This window comes from Clinocottus analis, unplaced genomic scaffold, assembly GCF_023055335.1.
Source record: "Clinocottus analis isolate CAN_PGR_092001 unplaced genomic scaffold, fCliAna1.0.p SCAF_7, whole genome shotgun sequence".
In the NCBI taxonomy this organism is placed as follows: Eukaryota; Metazoa; Chordata; class Actinopteri; order Perciformes; family Cottidae; genus Clinocottus; species Clinocottus analis.
The window spans coordinates 18,721,938-18,742,338 of record NW_027176229.1 but is presented as its reverse complement, the minus strand read 5'-3'; the positions used below and the strand labels follow the sequence as shown (position 1 = coordinate 18,742,338).

Genomic DNA, 20,401 nt, shown 5'->3' with positions numbered 1-20,401 from the left:
TCCTTGCCAGCAAATGCAGGAAGGCACTGTCTGGGTAGCAAATGGAGACCCAGCCCTGGGAATATTTGCTCATCATTTTCGTTGATTTTGTTTACCGTCTTTCTCAAAATGATCAAAAAGCTCTCATTGATTTTGGATGTTGAAATGATGAAGGTGAGATACATGTCGAACATTGATTTTCGGGTGAATTTGCTATAGGAGGAAACCCACCCTGGGGGATGAAGTTATCCAATCCCTCTGAGGATCTATGGCGTCGGCCAGGCAAGATTAGCATACTGAAAAGTCAGGATTTTGGTTATCTCTTAAAATTGATTCCTTTTTTAGGAGGAATTAAAGAGATGTCTTGCAGTGGTTCCCCAGACTGGGAGTTCAGACTCCCACGCATGTCAAAATGTTAAAAATGATCACCATGAATTTGAATCAAAGAGTGGATGGAAAAAAAAAACCAACCTTGAGGCCTTTCATTGCACCGAATATGATGAAAAGGCATAAGAAATAAAATAAAAATAGTACCTCTAGCATAAATCAACACTTTTTTTTTCAGAATCTCTATCTTTCAGTGGCATTGACAAATCAACTCAATAACTAATGTGTACACGCAACTTAATCCCTTACATCCGCATACACACACACACACACACACACACACACACACACACAGACACACACACACACACAGAAACACACTAACACTACATGTGTTAACTTCCCCGGTTGCCAGAAGCCTGTGCTCAAATCTTAATGAAACTTTCAACACTTTATTCTCTATTCTCTCTGTATACACATACTGTGCATATTGCTGCCTCGGGGATACACACACAATCACAAGCTCCCCCTCGCCTCTTATATCTCCCTCCCTCGTCTCGATCTTCCTCCGACGTACACAAAGCCGTGTACAAGGAGTAATTCAATGAAGCTATGCAGGGTGTGATAGCGGGTTGATGGTTTTGGTGACTAATCATTTCAGTCATTCATGTGGGGTAAGGGGGCTTCTTTTCCTTTAGGCAAAGACCAGACAACTCTACCTTCCCCTCTTCTAAGCTTTAACAGTATCACAATCCTAGCACATTGTCAGCTTCCGCTAATGCCAATGTCCAAAACACAAAGAAGCACAAAGAGCACCGAAGTGTTGGCTGACATGCAATGTCCGTTTGCAGTGCAGGCCTATTTAGAACAGTCTATTTACATGCTAAATGAATTATCATCCTTGATATAAATACTAACTTAAGTCCCTAATTACTCATTCATTATTTTTACTATGCTTCATGCTTGCAGATTTCTGTGCTTTCATGCTCGCAAACATTGTGGGTGGCATGCAATACAAAGCTGATACTATTTTTATCATCGGCAAATCTCTTGGGAGGACCGAAAGCAACACATTAATTCATCCAAGTAGATTAGATTTTGAACCCTCTGGTCTTTACCTCCTTGGTGAGCCCATTCGGCTGCTTGCTAGCCAGCGACAAAACTGCCTGTTGCGCGAGTAGGAAACATCTCCATGTCCCTCTGCTCGACAGAGAGCCTGCTTCTCCTCAAAGGCAGACAGACGGTCTTAAATTTGAAGAAAAAATGTGCCCCCTGTGACCCATTTTGTATTCTGTTGTCTGCTTTTCTATTCTTTCTATGTGTCTCTGGGCCAGGATTTTGCTGAAACACAGATTTCTCGTGTTTGCACTGAAATCCATTGTCCACATTGAGATCAGATATATGTGTTGCATCACAGAGCTCCTCTGGCATTCATTCAGTGGGTCCCAAACACTGCGAAGAGTCCCCTATATTGTCTCACAGCATCATTATACAACCTTTCTTGAGTGCCGGGAAACGAATGTTTTGCTTTGCAATAATTAAAATAAGTGGGTAAGAGGCCTAGATTGCGTTCACTCAAAACCCCACTCTCCTCTGTCCTCGAAGCCCCTCTGGCTTCTGTTTGAATAATCTGCCGATTCAATTCCTCACTCATCATGTTTGTTCCTGAAGTGGCGGTTCCCTTTTGTGAGTTGAAAGTTGGCCTTTTTGTGAGGAAGCGTTCATCACATGCCGAGGTTTTATGGTTTATGGCTTCTCTTGTGTCAGCCTGTGACGCTCTTCCTCCGTCTGCCTTGGAGAATGTGTGAGCATCAACCGTCCGTTAGATGTCAAATCTGCAGGTGCTCCAATGCAAAATGAATGAGGACAGCTGGTGAAGGACAGACTACACTCAAGCATCCTGCGGGTGCAAAGCATCTCGCACCTATTAAGTGTTTGTGGTCTCTGCAGGACACTTATGGAATATGAATGAATTAGTAGCTACATGCAGTTATTTCACACAAATAGGTCGCAGGTGGCCTTTTAAGAAAGTTCACACCGGCCAAAATTCTCTCCCAAAGGAAGTTTGTGATAAAATCATAGCTTGATGGATGCCAAGGACCTGTGCATAAACTAGAAGCCATTAGTGTTCAACAAACTCAACACATCAGAATGCTCTAACCACTGTGGTCCCATGATAATTCATGGCAGACACTCTGTGCATCCACTTTTTCCTCTCCTCACTTCTCTAAAGTCGCTCTCATTCACTTTGCCATCATTTTCCTCCTTCGTCGTCCACTCCTCTCTGCAATTGTCTGTTCCTTTTTCCACCCAGTCGGTTCTTCAAGTGCTTCATATAAAGTCCTCTTCCCTTAGCTTTTAGGCCTTCTTTATACCTTAAAGCCCCTAATCTATCTTCCCCACCATCTTACCAAGAAAACAACAAGTGGTCACTGGCCAATTTTTTGGGGAATCCTTCTTTACTCTCTTCTTCGTTCTGAGGATATTTTAGAGGGAGTGAGAGAAGTCTGTGGTACTGTATGTGTTGTATTATTGACATATACAATTGAATTTCAATTTCAAAAGAAAGAACAACAACAAGGATGAGTGTGTTTGTTGTCAATTCGCCTTTATAGGAAAGAAATAAAATTGGAATCAGCATGTCAGCCTTTAAAAAAATGAAAATCACCCCAGAATTGCACTCAGTGAGTCTCCAACTTCAACTTATCCTTCAAAACGAATGTGCCTCTACTCTTCACTGTGATTTTACCTTCTACTAAATCGTCTCCCACTTGTTCACATTTCCTCATCTACTTTTAGCTTTCAGGAAATTGTTGTACTTAATGTCAATTGTAAATATTTTCTGCAGCTTTTTTTCCTCCTCTTCTCCTTTCTCCTAACCAGTTAAGACGTCTTATGTCACTGCTCCAGCCACTGGGATGATAGGATTGGATACCCTGTCCCATTATTCATGAATCATTGAATTCATATTTCAAAACCAGCTGGCAATACATGTCAACCTAAACCCCCATCCCCTCCACTTGTTGTCTCCCTTCCTCAGTCCTTGTCATGTCTTTTCTGGCCTCTCTCCTCCTCTCCTGTCTCCTTCCTTTCATTTTCTCTTCCTCTATTCTCCCCATCTACTCCTCTTCTTTTGCTTGGTCTCCTTGTTTTTGGAAAGGAGAACCCTCCTCCTCCTCATTTAACCTTCTCCGTAGCCTCTGATCCCTCTGTCATTATCTTCTGTCTTTTCCTGCTTTCTGGTTCTCTCTCTCTGACTCCCAGAAGACCTTTCAGCTAAAAGGTGTGAAGGAGGAACTAAGTGCTTTCTCCTGTCTATAAACAATGTCCTTTATGCCTGCATGGCTCGGGGCTCGCCCGCCTGTGGGAGGGAAAGAAGGGAAATGTCTGCAGAGATTTATCCTTTGCTCAATCTTTTTGTTTCAAATTTGCCCGCACTCTTTCCCACCTGTGAAGTGAAAGGACAGCCGGCAGCGGACCCGAGAAAAGAACAATAAAGAGGGTGCAGTGAGACGAGAAACCCAAACAGCATATAGTTGACGGGATGAAGGGTATTGGATGGCCGTGTGAAGCGAGGTAGTTATAATTACTAAATGTGTCACCTCTTTTAACCCGTGATATGAGAAATCTTAGTCCTGGCAAAATGATGTATGCATGAAAAAAAAAGTCAAACGGCTGGTCTAACATCGAATAAGTAATCCGATTATGACAATATTACTAGTGAGAAAGGTTATTTGTATCTTTTAACGGAAATGTAACAATTTCCTGAGGATTTCTGGGCTGAAGATTGATGCTGCGGGGGAAGACTATAAGAGATATAGTCAGCAACGGTAAGTACAGCGTAAACATATCAAGGTCTTTTTTCACATTAATGGATCTCATGGGGTCTGCTTGAGGCATGTTGAAGGCTTGGACCTTGAACTGAAGAATTGCTGTAAAATAATCAAGACAAATAAATACAAGCAGGAAGAGAATCATTGTAACAACTGTTTGTGGGGGCAAAATGGCCGAAGCTTCATATAAATCACAATGCCGTGATTTTGAGTCGTCAGTTGAGCAGCTTTGAGGGAAGCTGCTCAACATTAGATTTGTCCAATATCACGGTCAATAGAAAAGTTAAATTATAATATTTGAGGGGGGTTCGCACATTTTTGGGTTGGTGAGCTCACCCTGTTGAATGTGCCGCTGACATTTCGTTATCGACATCTCCACCCGGAAGGGCACCAAGTGCAGCAGGAAGAGACAATTGTTCAGTCAAATAGCTCATTTCCCCGAGTCGCGGTCCCTCTTCACCTCTCGCTCTCCCAATTCTCTTCCCCAAACCACGGAGGGCAAATCTTATCTCATTTTTTTTTTTTTTTTGATTTCTTCTCTTCACCTCCGCCTCTCACTCCCTCCGATGTAATCTCTCGATCTCCCTCTGCCTATCTATCTCTTTATGTGCTTCAAAGGCGGGTGCCACTGCATTGGCTCTTCTGAGAATTTATTAAAGTGCTCCTCATAGCTCAGTCCTCTGCAAGTTCACCTGACCCTGAAGCATTGCCATTTGTATTCTGTTTATTTCTTCTCCCTCCCCCTCTCCCTCCCTCTCTCTCTCTCTCTCTCCACCCTTCCCCCCGCCCCCCTCCCCATCTCCCTCCTGTGTGATGTGTGATTTACACCCATTTGTCAAGGAGAACCCGAGGTTTGAGCTATCGCCACGAGAACTCAGCAGCCCGACTGACAGCCTGTCAGCTGGTCGGTGACCATCGGCCAAAGAGAAGCTCGTAATCATTTCCCTAGAGATAGATGGGATGGCATCGTTTTGTACTCGTAAGAGAGAGAGAGAGAGACAGAAAGTAAAGTCAGTGCTTTTTGTTGGATTTATTCATGCAACACCTGCAAACAAAAGACACTGCTGAAAATATGTTCTACGCCTATTTTCTACTACTACAACCTCAAATCACGAGAACCGAGCTGAAGCTCGTGAGGGAAGAGAGGAGAGGACAGAGACACCCAGAGGGTGGGCCGGTGTCACAGTTGGCAAAACAATGTATGACTCTTTTTATGACTCTGTCCATGATATAGACACAATTTATATTTTGCCAATAGAACCTTGAATTAAATTGTGCTGAACAAAAGCAGTGAGACCACAAGAGAGCCCTTTACATGCAAAAAGCATCAAATCACGTTTTTTTGGGGCTGTATAGTTTATGAGTCTAATAAAACACACGCATTAGAGAGGGTGCAGCCTTGAATACTGCCCTGTGTATTTGTGTTGATGTGTGCGCACGGTCAACAGTATCCATGCTGTTTAATAATGTATTGAATGTTTTGTCCACTGGTCAAATAGCCCTACACCAAGCCAAACGCTCTTAAGGGGCAGTTACTTTCAAGTTTTATCCTCCAGTGAATAAAGTTGTATGATTCTGCTTTGCTATTAGGCTCTGTGTGTGTGTGTGTGTGTGTGTGTGTGTGTGTGTGTGTGTGTGTGTGTGTGTGTGTGTGTGTGTGTGTTATCATAGCTAAGGTGAGTATTTAGTGAGTTGTTTGCTGCACAGTGTGTATAATGCACCACTGAGCCATCAGAATACAGTTCATCCAGTAAAGCTGTCATCGTGCCATCACAGTAAAACCGGACAGCAATGCCAGGTACAGTTGAGGGTTGTTTTTTTGTGCATGTACACATAGTACATGCACTCAGGCTTTCAATGCGAGTCCATTGACCGCCATGTCACAGCGCAATATATCCGGGCCAGGCCCTAAAATCTTCTTCGATGTTCCTGCCGCAGATTGAGGGGAGGAGCGAAATAAAATGGCATCAATCCAGGAGGTCTATGTGCTTTCTCACTGGTCCAACAATTTTGAAAGTGAATAAAAGGGATTTCTTGCATTGAGTCAAGAAAAAGGAAATGTAGTTTTCAGTGAAGGACAACGCTGCTTTATAAGAAAAGCCACAACAAAAATAATTTCACGGTTATCTTTTTCCATCTGCAGTGAATGACCGTCTCTGTGTTGAGAGAGAGAGAGGAAGTTGGCTGTCAAGCAGCCATACAGACTAATACAAAGACGGGAGGAGGGGGGTGAGAGAGAGAGAGAGAGAGAGAGAGAGAGAGAGAGAGAGAGAGAGAGAGAGAGAGAGAGAGAGAGAACTGGTCAATGCTCAGTCGGGGCAGGAAGGAAACCTTTCAATAGAGATGCTCTTGTGATTTTTATTCAAATGACACTTTTCTATCTTCGACCAAATCAGCAGGCCGACCACCAACTGAGCACAGTCACACACACACACACACACACACACACACACTCTCTCTCACACACGTGTGTACGCACGCACACACACACTGTTCAAAGCACCAAAAGTCTGGTTTGTCCCCAGCTGTCAGCTGCTGGACCCCATCACACAAACACACAGGCACAAACAAAATAGCATATTCTTGTGAAATGTCAGCGTTGCCATGGATACGTCCCTCTCACATCCCCCTCTCACATTTAGTCGGGAGGTTAATTGAATTGTAATCTATCACCGAATGAATAAAGACAAACATTCGGAAAGAAAATTGTGCGGAGGACAGCTCAGCAAAATGGTGGTCAAGGAAAGAGAAACGAGAGTTCATCATCTTTTCAGTTTCGCCATGACTACTGCAGAGAGGAGGAAGGATACATCTAGAAAGATGAGCAGAGGAATGTCAATGCATCAAGAAAAGCCACCTCATGCTTAGTGTTCTGCCTCTGTGTGTGTCTGCGTGTGTGTTTGACTGTGTATACAGTTATTTGTTCGGCAGGGAGATAAATCGCCAAATGGAGGGAAGATGGCAGCAGAGGGAGGGCTTCCAGGCTCTGAGTGATGGAACAACCTTAGAAAATGAGATGTCTTTGGTCTCTATGGCAGCTAACGAGACTGTTCTGTGCATACACATCTGCGAGAACACACACACAAAGATGCGAGAGATGGACAGAAGCATTGAAGAGGGAGGTGAGGATAGGACGATTATGGCCCCGGTTTCCATGGCAGCTGATTTCAGTGCGAGCCCGCGTCGCGGGAATCAGAAAGTGAGGAGGGTCGAGGGACGGAGAGGAAGGAGCACCGAATGACCTAAAGGATAGCCGTTTCCTTTTTTTTTTTTTTTAGAGAGGCTTGATAACGTGAGGTACATCTACAGATGAGGTTGGTCGCAGCGACATGAGAACACGATGCCTCTGGCCACGGCCGTCGTCTGCAGAGAGGCTGAAAAAGGAAAGTTGGTTTACGGTCATGAGAGAGCTACATGATTTGTGACGTTTGCGCATAAAATGTAACCGGGTTTTAAAATGCAACCAGAGAGGAAGACTTAGATCTGCTGTCAAGACGAAGCCTGCACGTCCGACCCTTTTTCCTTTACCAGCCATTTCCCGATGCCTCTTGAATGTTATACTTTGGGCAAAAAAAGGCTTCACGTTGTGCACGAGTGACTCACCGACTTTTAAGCGTCTAATCAGATTGTAGGAATAGGTAGAACAAGCTTGCCTCGCTCAGATTTGTATCGGGAGGACCCGAGAATACTAATTCCAAATGTTTCTGTTTTCCCGCTCTCTATTTCTCAGCCTGTGCTGAAATTGTTTCTAATGAGAAGAGGTTATTTGAGGGAATGTGAATCTATGCACTGTGGACTCTGATGAAGAGCCACCTGGAGTCCAGAGACTGGTTCTTTAATAACCTGTTGCCTTACAGTAAATCTGTAGGCTTAAGTAGACTTTGTACCAAATCTCTAAAGTTTTTCCCGATCCAATCAGATTCCCTCAGGAAAGCCTGAGGAGACGAGAATGGAGATGAAAATTGTGTCTTATCTTTTGTCCACTGTGTTTAAACCCTACATGATGAACTGCGTAACCCTACAAACCGAGAAATTAATCAAAATGTAGCGTGAAACGAGAACTTAATTCATGTCCTAATACAGCTCTAATTTCTTTATGAAAGATGAAGCTTTTCAAAAAACAACTTCTGAAAACAGAGAGGTCTGATTTTGTCACTTTGTCTGTAAACTTTTTGACTTAATTCCCTCCTCACGCACACAAACAGGAAGCTGGAAACAGTCTAGACCAACTCCATTTCCTCACAGTTAATTGGAGGTCAGTGCTGTTGCTTTATGAATAAAATCATCAAATTATTAGTCAATAATGTTCAGTTCTGTCTCCATCCAGGGCCCTGACACTTGACCTTTTTCTTTTTATTTGGGTTCCAGACTGAGGAATCCAACAGAGGAGGGCGTCTTCTAAATCTTTTAAACGGCACATGAATGTTTGATGATCAGGAAAGATCATCCAACGTTGCGATATTCTGAGGAAAGATTCAAAACGCCCCGATTACAAAACTCGAGTTGTTCATTTCTTTGCACTCTGAAAAAAAAGTCCTGCATCAAAGATGGATGAAGATAGAGAGCGTGAGAAAGAGAGAAACATTCTCATGATGAAGACGATATTCGGAAAGAGGTGTGTGTCCAATTAAATTGGAAAAAGTGCTGGCCTTTGAGTATGACATTCTTATTTTATTTAATGTGTGAACTCATCAATAAGTCTCATTAAGTTATTCGCATCACACTCATGCAGTCGGGTGTTTCACACGCCCTTAAGGCATTTGCTCAATGCTGACTTTAGCACTATATCACATCGTTACTGTGAATCACAACGAGTTCCACTGTGTCACAATAGATCAATCAACTAGATGACACATCTAAATATATATATATATATATATATATATATATATATATATATATATATATATATATATATATATATATATATATATATATATATATAAACATGTCTCTCATTATCAATTCAGAAACATATGTTGACTCCAGTGTGATGTGAGCTGCTGTCCATGGTGCTGAATCTTTTCAGCAGCCAGTACAAGTAAATATAGAATATGAGATAATGATCAAAATTGCATGCAAACAAATGTTCAATGTTTTGATGGATGACAATTATGTATTAGTCTGTTCATTTTTTTAATGTTGTATTAATCAATGAATGTTTGAGTCTGTAAAATTGCTTGATTTTGGTTCACCAGCTGTCCAAAACACAAAGACATCAAATTTGCAAAGCTGCAAATCGTCCCATCTGAAAAATGCTGGAACTAACACGTGGTAGGCCTTTTTGCTTGCTAAACAATGTGTTACCTTTTTTTTTTTTTGAATTGGCAGGGTAGTACTGTACATTGAGACAAACACGAGAAATGTGTAAGGAAAATCATATTGTTATAGGAGTCACCCATGTGTATTTAATACTTGGCATTATCCCTATAGTGGATTAAAAACTAAACGCTTCCTCTTGATGGAGACATCCCAATAGAAAAGACAGTATTGAAAAGCATCTAGATGACAGGTATCATACGCTGGCAGAGTCTGTAAAGTCGTTAAATTCTGTTTGCACATGCATCTTCCGGCGAGGGCAAGAGTTGTTTTTGTACCTGTGAGTGTGTGCATGAACGTGGCGGTGTGCCCTGCGTGTCAAGACTAAGCCGAGTTGAAAAATAAGGTGAGACAACTATTGAGTTCTCTCCCTCCTGTGGTCTCCTCCTGCTCTGCTTTTCATCGCCCCCCACCTTTCCATAGACTGTTATCCAATTAGGTGATTCTCATTGCTTTAATCAATGGGGACACAAACGGGCACGCATTGACATGCATAAAGACACACACACGCACGCACACACTCGCTCAGTCACGTCGAGACCGGTTACTATGGAGATAGGGGGGGATAGGGTGTAGGGAGTGAAATGTGAATATAAGTGACAGGAGCAGATCCACAATTAAGTGCCACACAGGAGGAAGAAAGGGAAGGAGGGAGCGTGATTTAATCCAAGCCCCTTTCCACACACCTGAGACAGTTTTGTACACACTGACATACACACACGACCCTCAGGGCAGATGCCTCTTTTTGATGAAGCATTTAAAAAGATATTTATTTTTGAAATATAGTTGGAGCACTTTATTGTAAAATAGCCTGTATTGTTAGCGATATGGTGATTGTGATTTGCAAGATGTGTATTATTCACTTCAGCACAGCAGAGATGCAGGCTAGACACAGACGCTAGGAGGTTCAAACCTGTCCTCTAAATCAAGGACTCCAAATGATCCTCAATCGTGTCTGAGTTTCTGCCACATCGTCGTTTGTATCACATCTGGGAGTGAGCTAGACAATGAACTGTGCTTTTGTACAAGGATTGCGAGTAAATATTGAGAGTAAATTGAAAGTCAAATGAATATTGAAAGCAGAATGAGTAGCAGCGATTGTCTTTTGTGTCTGCTTATAAGGGCACCAAGCAAAGCAGACTAAGACAAAGACAATTGATTTGCCAGCCACGTTACAAATGCAGATACACAGGCAGATAGGGAGCGAGGCAAGACATTTTTCAGCCAGCGAACTACACAACCAGATGGGCAAACAGAGAGCCTGGCAGGAAGACTGACACGGAAATGAGTCAGGAGGTCTGTTCAGTACCAGGTAGACTGGAAGACTGGGAAGTATTCATTGTAACTCCCAAATATTCGGACAGACCAGTCCACAGACTGAGGGGCTCGGAGGCCTGCAGGCGTTAATCAGTCAGGAATGAGGGAAGGAGAAATGACAAGCAGGGCCTGTTTGTCAATGAAAACTAGCTGGTTGAAGTCCCAGGCAATACAAAGGAACACTTGGCAACTCGTCTGTTACTAATAAATCCTGTACTGCCAACAGATACTGTATGCTCCTGGGAGACTAACTCCATCTACAGCAGCCAACAGCACCAGGCAGTGGTGTGCCTGGCAGCTCCAAGTTGTATTTGTGTCTATGTTTATGCATTTGATGGATGAGAATGCCGAAAAAAAAAGTTGCACAATTAGCAAAAAAGCATTTCCCTAAATGAAAAAGCTGAAAACGAGACGTCACTGAATAATCCCATGGGCAATTGTGTAAGAAAAGGCTAGAAGTGCAGAAAATGGCACGTGCTGCAGGATTCAGGAATACGCTGTTGGCTCAGTCCGCTTGGTCAAGGAGCAAACGTTGAAATGATGCCTCCTGCGGTGTTGTCACATCACTCTTTCCTCACGGTATTTCACATAATGCTGATATCCTGACAAAAAGGCTTCGGAAACACAAGCCGCCCACTGACCTCAAAATAAAGAAGGAGCAAACAAACACAGACATGTATCCTTGAGAGTCCAGGTAACGAGAATGAGCATCGGACTTCAAAGAGATGTAGCCAGACTACTAAAGAACACGGCAGGGCTCTCGTATCAAAGCGAGAGCCTTAACAAGGCTCTTATGCCGGGGTCACACCAAAAGAAGAAGCGAATTTTCGCAATGCTTTATTCGCATGAGTGTACTCACTCGACTATAAGTGGTTTATTCATTCGGAAAGGGGGCGTGGCTTATCTCCGTATAACAGATATCATCTCCGCCGTCCACCATAAAAATAACCACTATTTCTGCTTTATACTTGTTGTGGAAATTCATAATGTTATCCGTAGCCGCACATGTGTATTCTCTCTCAGGCAATAAATATACAACGTTTAATTGTGTGTGTGTGTGTGTGTGTGTGTGTGTGTGTGTGTGTGTGTGTGTGTGTGTGTGCTTTAGTCTGAACATGGATGTTGGTAATGGGGCGTTTGTATTTGATTATCAGTTCATCAATAACTCTTTGAAGAGATCTTAAGAGCTGGCATTTTTCATGTTGCCATTTAAAGCTATTGATTTTGGTTTATCGGCAATCAATGAGTTAATTCTGCTTAGAGGTGAGATCTATATATATATATATATATATATATATATATATATATATATATATATATATATATATGTATATATATATATATATATATATATATATATCCTCGTGATAAACTTTAAATATCCTGTACTGAAAGATGCACTGTGCATCCTACAACTACACAAACGTCATTAAGGTTGCAATTTGGTGTTGTTGAAAATGGCTTGATCAAGATATCTTGGAACTTTAATCCAATCAAAGGCGAGTCACAGGCGAGTGTGTGGGTGTAGCGCTTTGCTTGACTGGTTGAAAAGAGCAATAAGGTGTCAAGTCATGTTTCATTGTTGTACTAATGACTCATGGTGTTGTCTACGGGGACCAGGAAATGCTCAATAATAGAAAAAATGAATATATGTAGATGTTGTTTCCATCCAAAATGGAATCAGTTTAAAAGCACAATCTTTAGAAAAAGAGTGTTAAACAAAAAGCACATTATGTACATGATGTAGATGAACACAGCTGTATATCACACCAATAAGTGAGCACAGTATGCCTCAGCCTATTGCGTCTGTCTTTTGGTTAATTCCTTTTTATGCTGAATTAATTAGCTCAATGAGTCCAAAAGGCAGGCAGCCAGTCAGGCTCACACACAAGCGTGTACATTTGGGCAATGATCAGTTCCTCATCCTATTTTCTTTGTGCCAGCGTACTCGCTGCTTCATGAGAAACTTGTGCTCATTGCAATATGTTTATGTGATAATAAACACTGGTCCATATGGGGAGCAGTTGTAACTCTGACCGCCTGATTTTTGAGCTCATTCTTACTTTCAATCATTTTTTCTTGCATTATCGCACCAATGAATTGGTTATTGTCAAGCTATTTTGAGAATATCAATGTTCAACGGAACCGATTTACAACAAGTACGAGTCAAAACGGACTATTCTGTAAAAAAAAACAAAAAACGTTAACATTTCTCAGAAAGCATCAAGAAGCAAATATGTTTTGGAGGTTTTTACATACTTCCAGGCTTTTGGAAAACTGTCAAAGACAAAAACAAATGCCCTCATTAGCCACTGACACACGGAAGTTGGAAAAACTGGGTGTGACACATCCTCCGTGTTGTCAGATGATTCATTGACCTTGCAGGCGACGCCATTAGTAGAGTTGACAGATGTACCTTTAACTATTTGTTGTTGGCTGTGTTTGACTATCACAGTGTTCATGACTGATCAGTTGGCTTCTTATCATCTTTGACTTCAAAACACTTTCATAATTTTGACTCATTAAGCCTTTTAATATTTTTCAAAATTCACCCCAAAAGGAATTCACTTTGAAATATGTTTAACTTCCACACATATTTCCTCGATAAACAACAAATATTAGAAGCTCATTGCGATTCAAGCTCAGAGCCTGCTAATTGTCACCTAAACTTAATTCAAACACTACATTATTGTCACTTTAGATATCCCCGTTTGGACATAACGTCAGGTATTATTCATACTAACATACATTACTGTTGTGACAAAGACAATTGAGAACAAAAAAAATAAAGAACGGTCCAACCGAGTGGGCGGAATAATTATTCACACCATGAAGTCTGTGACTGAATGTGTTGCATTCATGCATCTGAGGCGGAGGACCGGCCTGCTGTGATGCTGATTTTCCTCCAGCAGGAGACTTTATGTAGTGTGACTGGTGATCACTGTACGGCCATGGTGCCACCCAGTACTACCCATGCTCCTTCTCTCTCTTTCTCTATAGTGTGTATAATAACTCCCGTAATGTCACATGTATCATGCATACAGATAACAGTGTTGGCCGTACGCCTGCTGCCAGCTGTCCCATAGTTGTGTAAAGAGTATTAATAACATGTTCATGATGTATTTTTGCATTGCTGACTTCAAACGGCTTCCCATGTGTAAACACAAGGGTCTTTTGATGGATTAGTCTGAAAAATATATCAAATAAAAGATGCTATTTGAGCGTTTACATCATTACTAAGAGGTTACTTAGCATCAAGCATGTTGGTTTTGGTTCTAAATCAGCAACTCATCTTTGACAGGAATGCATATCTAAATCTTTCTACTCACTAGCCACTATTTGACCACCATAAGTCAGATTTCCACGGTCAATTCCTTGTCCTAACCACATTTGCATGAACTGAAATGGCTGTCAACATCAATATAAAGCACAAAAAAAAAAGTGAAGAGGAAATAAATAAAATGTTGCCCCATCATCAGCACACTGGGTGATGTAGGTCAACTCAGAGGGCGTGCAAGTCATGCATGAAAACATAGCGAGCATTAAAGACCCAGGCTGACTTTGTTCCAACTCTTTGATGCTGTGTTTTTACATGAATGAATTTCCTCACTGGCCCCAATTTATTGTAGAGGTCAACACAAAAAATAGAGACCGCAAGAGAGCCTTATGCAATTGGACTTTGAAGGTGCTGCATCCGCGAGGCCCCGTTCCAGGCACAAACGTTAAACTCCCAGACAGCATAGTGGTATCATCCTACCTTCTTGCACAGCTTGGAAGGGGTTGTTCCCATCAACGAACTCCACTGAGAAGGTGATCTTCTCTGTCTCCAAGATCTCGTTGTTCAAATTGAGATCTGCCACGGCGAGACGAAACACCTCATCATCTTTCCGTGCAGACTCGTCGAAGATGGCACCTATTCACGTGGAAAGAAGCAGAAAGGGAAAGAGGAAGATATTACTCAGTATTTCCAGGACTTTCTGGGATGAAAAACAGGATTGTGACATAAATATGGTGATAAAAGAGGGCAGAGCCATAAGAATACCGCCGACAAAAGCTGAGTTATTCAGAAATAAACCAGGGCCCGGCTTTATTCTCCTACTCCGTCCCGCATGGTTTAGCTTCACAACAACCTGAATCTAATTATGCCTTACAGAGCTCCTCGACACATTGAAAAATCAAAGAAAGAAAAAAAAAAAATCACATTTTATCACCAAGACAACAACCAACAAAGTGTAAAGAACTGTGGTTAACTGGGGCCAGTCCCACAACGTATTCCAGCTGATAACAAGATGAGAAATCAGAAAAGAGATCCACTGAACACAAACACCTGGTAAAAGCTGACGGTCACTTGATATATCTACTATATAACTCTCAAAAACTTCCCTTTAAAACTGACCGACTTTCAATAGGCTGTGTTTTCCAAATTTCGGAAACAAGAAAACTGCAATTCACCGATAACTCGTGTGCTTTGTCTCATGCTAGTATTAGCTACTGCATATAGTTGAGACCCAGAGGGCCCAAGGTGAGAGAAAGAAAGGCATCGACACTATGATTCAGTTAGGGTCAAATTCTGCTTTAAAGGGCACACTGACTCAGCCAAAATGATTGTTGCACAAAGGGACAAAGAAAGACTGGTGAGTCTCAAACAAACATTTTTTTGAAGACAAAAGAATGAGGCAACATAGGGCGGTGACTGGCTGGGAGCAATTTTGCTCATTGCTTTGGTCTGTTACACACAATTAACCATGTGATATCTATTCCTCTTTTTCATCACGTTCAGCCTCTCTTTTCAACCCTGTTCATCCCATGAACCCATTGGACCACCACTAGTGGCTGCTAGTGCAGTGAAGCTCTGCTAACTGTTTTTCGTTTACCAAGAAATAAGCCTCATAATGTATTTTTGTGTGTGTGTGTGTGTGTGTGTGTGTGTGTGTGTGTGTGTGAGCTATGTTCTGAATCCCCCACACCCAACATAGGCCAACCTTGCTGAAGAAAAGAGGCTGCCTCTGTGAAGATTTGCCTTCTCATGCCAGGGGATGTGTCTGAGAAACCCAATTGTCTCCAAAATTAGCTGAAAGAATGTGCTGTGTATGACCTTTGTAGGTGACTATATTGTAATGAAAAAACGCGTTGGCATCTTAAAAAGGTTTAGATCTTACTTCCTCGCCCCTAATTCAAATAACTTGCGGGTGAAATTAAACTTCACGTGCAAAAGCACCTGATGTTTGAAGGGCGTCCGGACCGGCACGCTCGTTGCCTCTTCATCAAAAGGCCTCATTAAGTATGTATCCTGCAATAATTGTATCCATCAGCATTTGGCAACAGTAAATACCACCCCTCCCCCCTCTACTACTCTCCCCCTCACTGATTGAGTCTTGTTTGTTTCAATAAGCATGCAGTATAGATGAGGTGAGACGAACAGGCCTGGACAAAGCAATACAGAGTGAGACACAAAGATTCATTAATTATTCCATAAGAGATAAATTATGAATGGGGTTCCAATCCGCTTGAAGATGACACTGCTGGGGGAGACAATGTCAGGTTGTGTATGTCCAGAGGACGAATGCATTGAGCGAGGAGGGGACTGTATACTAATGCGCTAGAGGATAAGTCGGACAAAAGGTGGACGTCATGTGTACTTGTACTTGTTGTGCAAGAACACCTGAGTGTATTTTGCAATCCAAAGTATCCACAGGATAATTTCATATAGTTGTGTAGTTTTTTTTTTTAAATTGAAGAACACAAAGAGAAACTATTATGGACTTCAGACATAAGTTAAAAGCAGCACTGTGCATACACCACTCTCCTTGTGAATCGTGTCCTTTGAAATAACCCACCAGTAAAATGTTGCTCGGGTCCAGCGGCACAACAGTCACAAAAAAAGACATCAAAATGGTGATCCCTGAACCAAATTATCTTTCTGTGTGATCGTTGTTGGACTTGAGCAGTGGTTCATCAGCCGGCTGGCTGCTCGCGCTCTTTAATCCAGGCCAGGGAGAGTCGGTGCACAGAGACAGAGACACAGCCGAGACAATTTGATGATGAAACGGGTTCGAGCGCATCATCAAATGTGTTTCGCCTAAAAGTGTCAATGAGACAGGAATTAAAACTGCCGCGAACAATGAAGGAAACTTTTAGGTCATTTACAAAAGTATAGTAGTTTTGAATGTGCATATAGCCCGTGTATGTTGGAAGTGGTCATATCAGCAGCTCTGTGGTGACACATGATGACGCGTGTATGTCCAGTACTAGCCTGCATAAGTCATCAACAGCAAACAATAAAAGCTTTGAATGAGAAAATGAGAAATAACAGTTCTGTAAACATACAAAGTTTGGTAAGCTCTGTTTATGTCAAGCCTGATGTTGCAATACACTTTAAAGATATTACACTTTAAAGATATTACACTTTAACATGGCGAGGCTTAACGCTTATTGATTAAACACTGGTTTTGGATCTATATTTTAACGACTGATTTTCAAAGTCCAGGTATCGGTATCAAGACTGAAAGAGTCCCATCGTTGCATCCCTATTTTCAATGTATGTTTGCTGATAATTATATAACGGATAAGTAAAGAATGCATGTGCTATATATTGAATGTGTCTGAGGACGAGTAAAGAACAGAGACGAGTAGGTGGGCGGGTAATTGTCCTTTCTTCTCAGCCCTATTATTTTTGAACAGGGCGGCACGTTTCTTTACAAACAGCCGACACACACAGACATGCAAGCAAACACACACACACACGCAACACACAGAATCCTGGCTCTTCCTCCTTTGCCGTAATGCGATTGTGAGCGCAAAGGCAAACGTCACCACATAAATCAACCAGGAAATAAAAGCATTGAATATTGCTTTACACAGACGCCCCAAGGGCGGGCAGACACGCACGCACGTGCACAAACTCAACCTGACACACACACACACACACACACACACACACAGATTGTGGCCAGCACCACTAAATCACCAACCGATTTCCAAACCATCACCTCAGGGATGAATTTGAATCAGTGTAGCATTCAACACTAAAACCCTCAAATTTTGGGGTTGAAAGGTTTTGATCAAACGTCTTCCAATACTCAAGTGTTAGGTATTGACTTCATATTAGTGTACATTGATAAAGAAGCAATACATTGCTTGTGTGTCTACTTACTATGCTACCACATAACCTCTTGGGTTATAGGGAGGAAAGGATGAGGAGAGAAAAAAGATAAATCTACCAAAAGTAGTCTCTTCTACAATCTTTGACTCTATCAGCTATATCAGTTTTGAATATTCAGAAGCTTAGCTTGTATGTCATTCGAGCACATCCTCGTCCCTTCATTATCTGCCAAGTTACATGTTTAAACTTTAAAGTCCCAATGAAAACACTTTGGAGCTGCGCCTCCATCACATTTGTCTCCTTGTAATTTCAAAGTAGATAAATACATAAAATCAAATCCCATTTAGGAACAAAGTGAAACCCAAGGTGCTGAAACGCTTAACATGACCTTGTGTCATTCCAATGATAGCCCCTTCTGATATTTAATGTAAAACATCCTGCGAGAAGCACAGATATCTTTCTCAATTTGAAAGGAAATCCATCCAATAATTCTTGAGATTTGTCCGACAAAAAAAGCAACAACACTTAAATGTGAACAATGTGGTGGAGCTGCAGAAAACAAAGATGGCCGAAGTAACAACGTAATTCAGAATCACCAGAGCTCTTTTCCAATATTGCTGCGAAAGGTCACAACAATCTAAACAGTAGTTTTTCAGATGTTTCAATCTGCACAGATTTGGAGGACATACTGATGGTTGAATATTGCCTCCACAGAGCCATGTGGTAACCAGCATCCAGTCTCATTTGATGGCCTGTTGCAAACATTGATTTCACCGTCAGCGGCAACACATCAACTTTGAATAAGAAGGCAATTCATTGTTTTCATGAGTTGCAGTCCAGTTGGCCTGGGAGCACAAGCATGACTACATATTTGAAAAAGAATGAATGCATGTAGCGCAGCCATCCATGTAACTATAGGAAATCAGATAATGGCATTCAAGCAGACGAAGGCACGTTGTTCTAAGTACAACAGCTTAATGTTCTTATTAAATGAACACATTAAGATGGCACATCATCCAATGCAGAGTTATTATATTCCCACACTCTATAAAGACTCGTAATTAAGCCAGCTCCTTCACAAGATAATCATTCAGCATAAGTGAGGAAATGATTGTTAAGAATGATTTCATATGAAAAGAGGAGGGCAACATATGCAAAGGAGGTCAAGGAAAATTATAGATGTTACACACAATTAGTTTCTAATCATTCTCTTCGACTGACAGTTTTGACGTTTTCATGCGCCTTTTGCTTTTCTTTTTTTGGGCAAAACATTGATCACCCCCGCCAAATCCCTCTCAATCTGACTCAATCTGCACACATTCCTCGTGGCCTTTGTTATCCACATGTCGCTGCCTGCGTCTCTCGCTCACACAGGCGACTCTGAAGAGGGCTCTGAAGATTTCTGAAACACTGTGGGGGGTCCAGCAAACTCACTCACGCATCTGTTGTTGAGGTCGCAGCTGTTGACGGTAATGTGACTGGAACACTGACGGACTGACTATGATAATGACTATGGCGGATCACACACAAGCACATACACAAACACACACACACACATACGCAGACTCACACGCAGGTGATGAATTGCTGATTTGTGACAAGGCTGGACCGAAGAATCACCGGCTCAATGTGATGATGAAAGCAAGGTGGCGGTGGTGCTGAGTGATGATGGTGATGAACGGGGGAGGTTAGCGTCTTGCAGTGTCAAATGTCCACGAACGTACGTACGCGCACACACACACACACACACACACACACACACACACACACACACACACACACACACACACACACAAATTGCTGTTATTTACAGCAGTGATGTGAGACCTGAAAGGGGTTGCGTTTTGACACTTGGAAGGACAGCGAAGAATGAATGTGCATGTTTGTGTGTGTGTGTGTGTGTGTGTGTGTGTGTGTGTGTGTGTGTGTGTGTGTGTGTGTGGAAGAGAGGGAGGACACAGAATGAATGATCACAGGGAGGCAGAGCGAGCCTGGGACATACTGTATATGAAAAACAGATATCTATCATCAAAAAATCTTCCAAGACACACCCAAACAAATTGTTCATGCACTTTTTTGGGGAAGCAACACATTTTGTGGGTTTTTGTGAATTGTGTTTAAATGTATATACACTTTTATATATGATACACCAACATTTGAATGAGTTTAACATCCTCTGTAATAATGGAGAAATCTTCCAGGCAACCTGATTTGTGCGTTGCATTTTTCTCTGGTTATTCTACATCTTTCACTCCCCCCCCCCCCTTCATCTCCATCCCTCCTCCCTCCCCTCACTTCTTTCATTATAGGCATGTCAATTAATTTGTTCCATCGTTAAGAAGTGGAACAGCCATGATAATTTGTTGTCATAGTTCAGCGGCACTCCAGTTCGTTGCCACGTTGTCACACAAAAGCTGTGCCAAGGTCGTTGTTATCTCTGTCATGTCTCTCTCCCTGCTTTGCCTTTTCCTCTCGCCTTACGCAGACAGAATACATCCTGACTGTTTCCCTCCTCTGTAAAGAC

At 42.0% G+C, this 20,401-nt stretch overlaps 1 protein-coding gene across 5 annotated transcripts in view; it reads right to left on the bottom strand.

Moving 5' to 3' along the window:
• Window positions 1-20,401, bottom strand: part of grid2 (glutamate receptor, ionotropic, delta 2) — a 398,219-nt gene that overhangs the window by 313,240 nt on the left and 64,578 nt on the right. For all 5 annotated transcript variants that reach the window (XR_011080199.1, XR_011080200.1, XR_011080201.1 and 2 more), the window contains exon 2: window positions 14,533-14,688. Coding sequence is in view for 2 of the 5 variants with exons in the window: in XM_068604768.1 (XP_068460869.1) it covers window positions 14,533-14,688 (156 nt within the window). In the remaining 3 variants the exon portion in view is untranslated. The remainder of the gene's footprint in view (window positions 1-14,532; window positions 14,689-20,401) is intronic.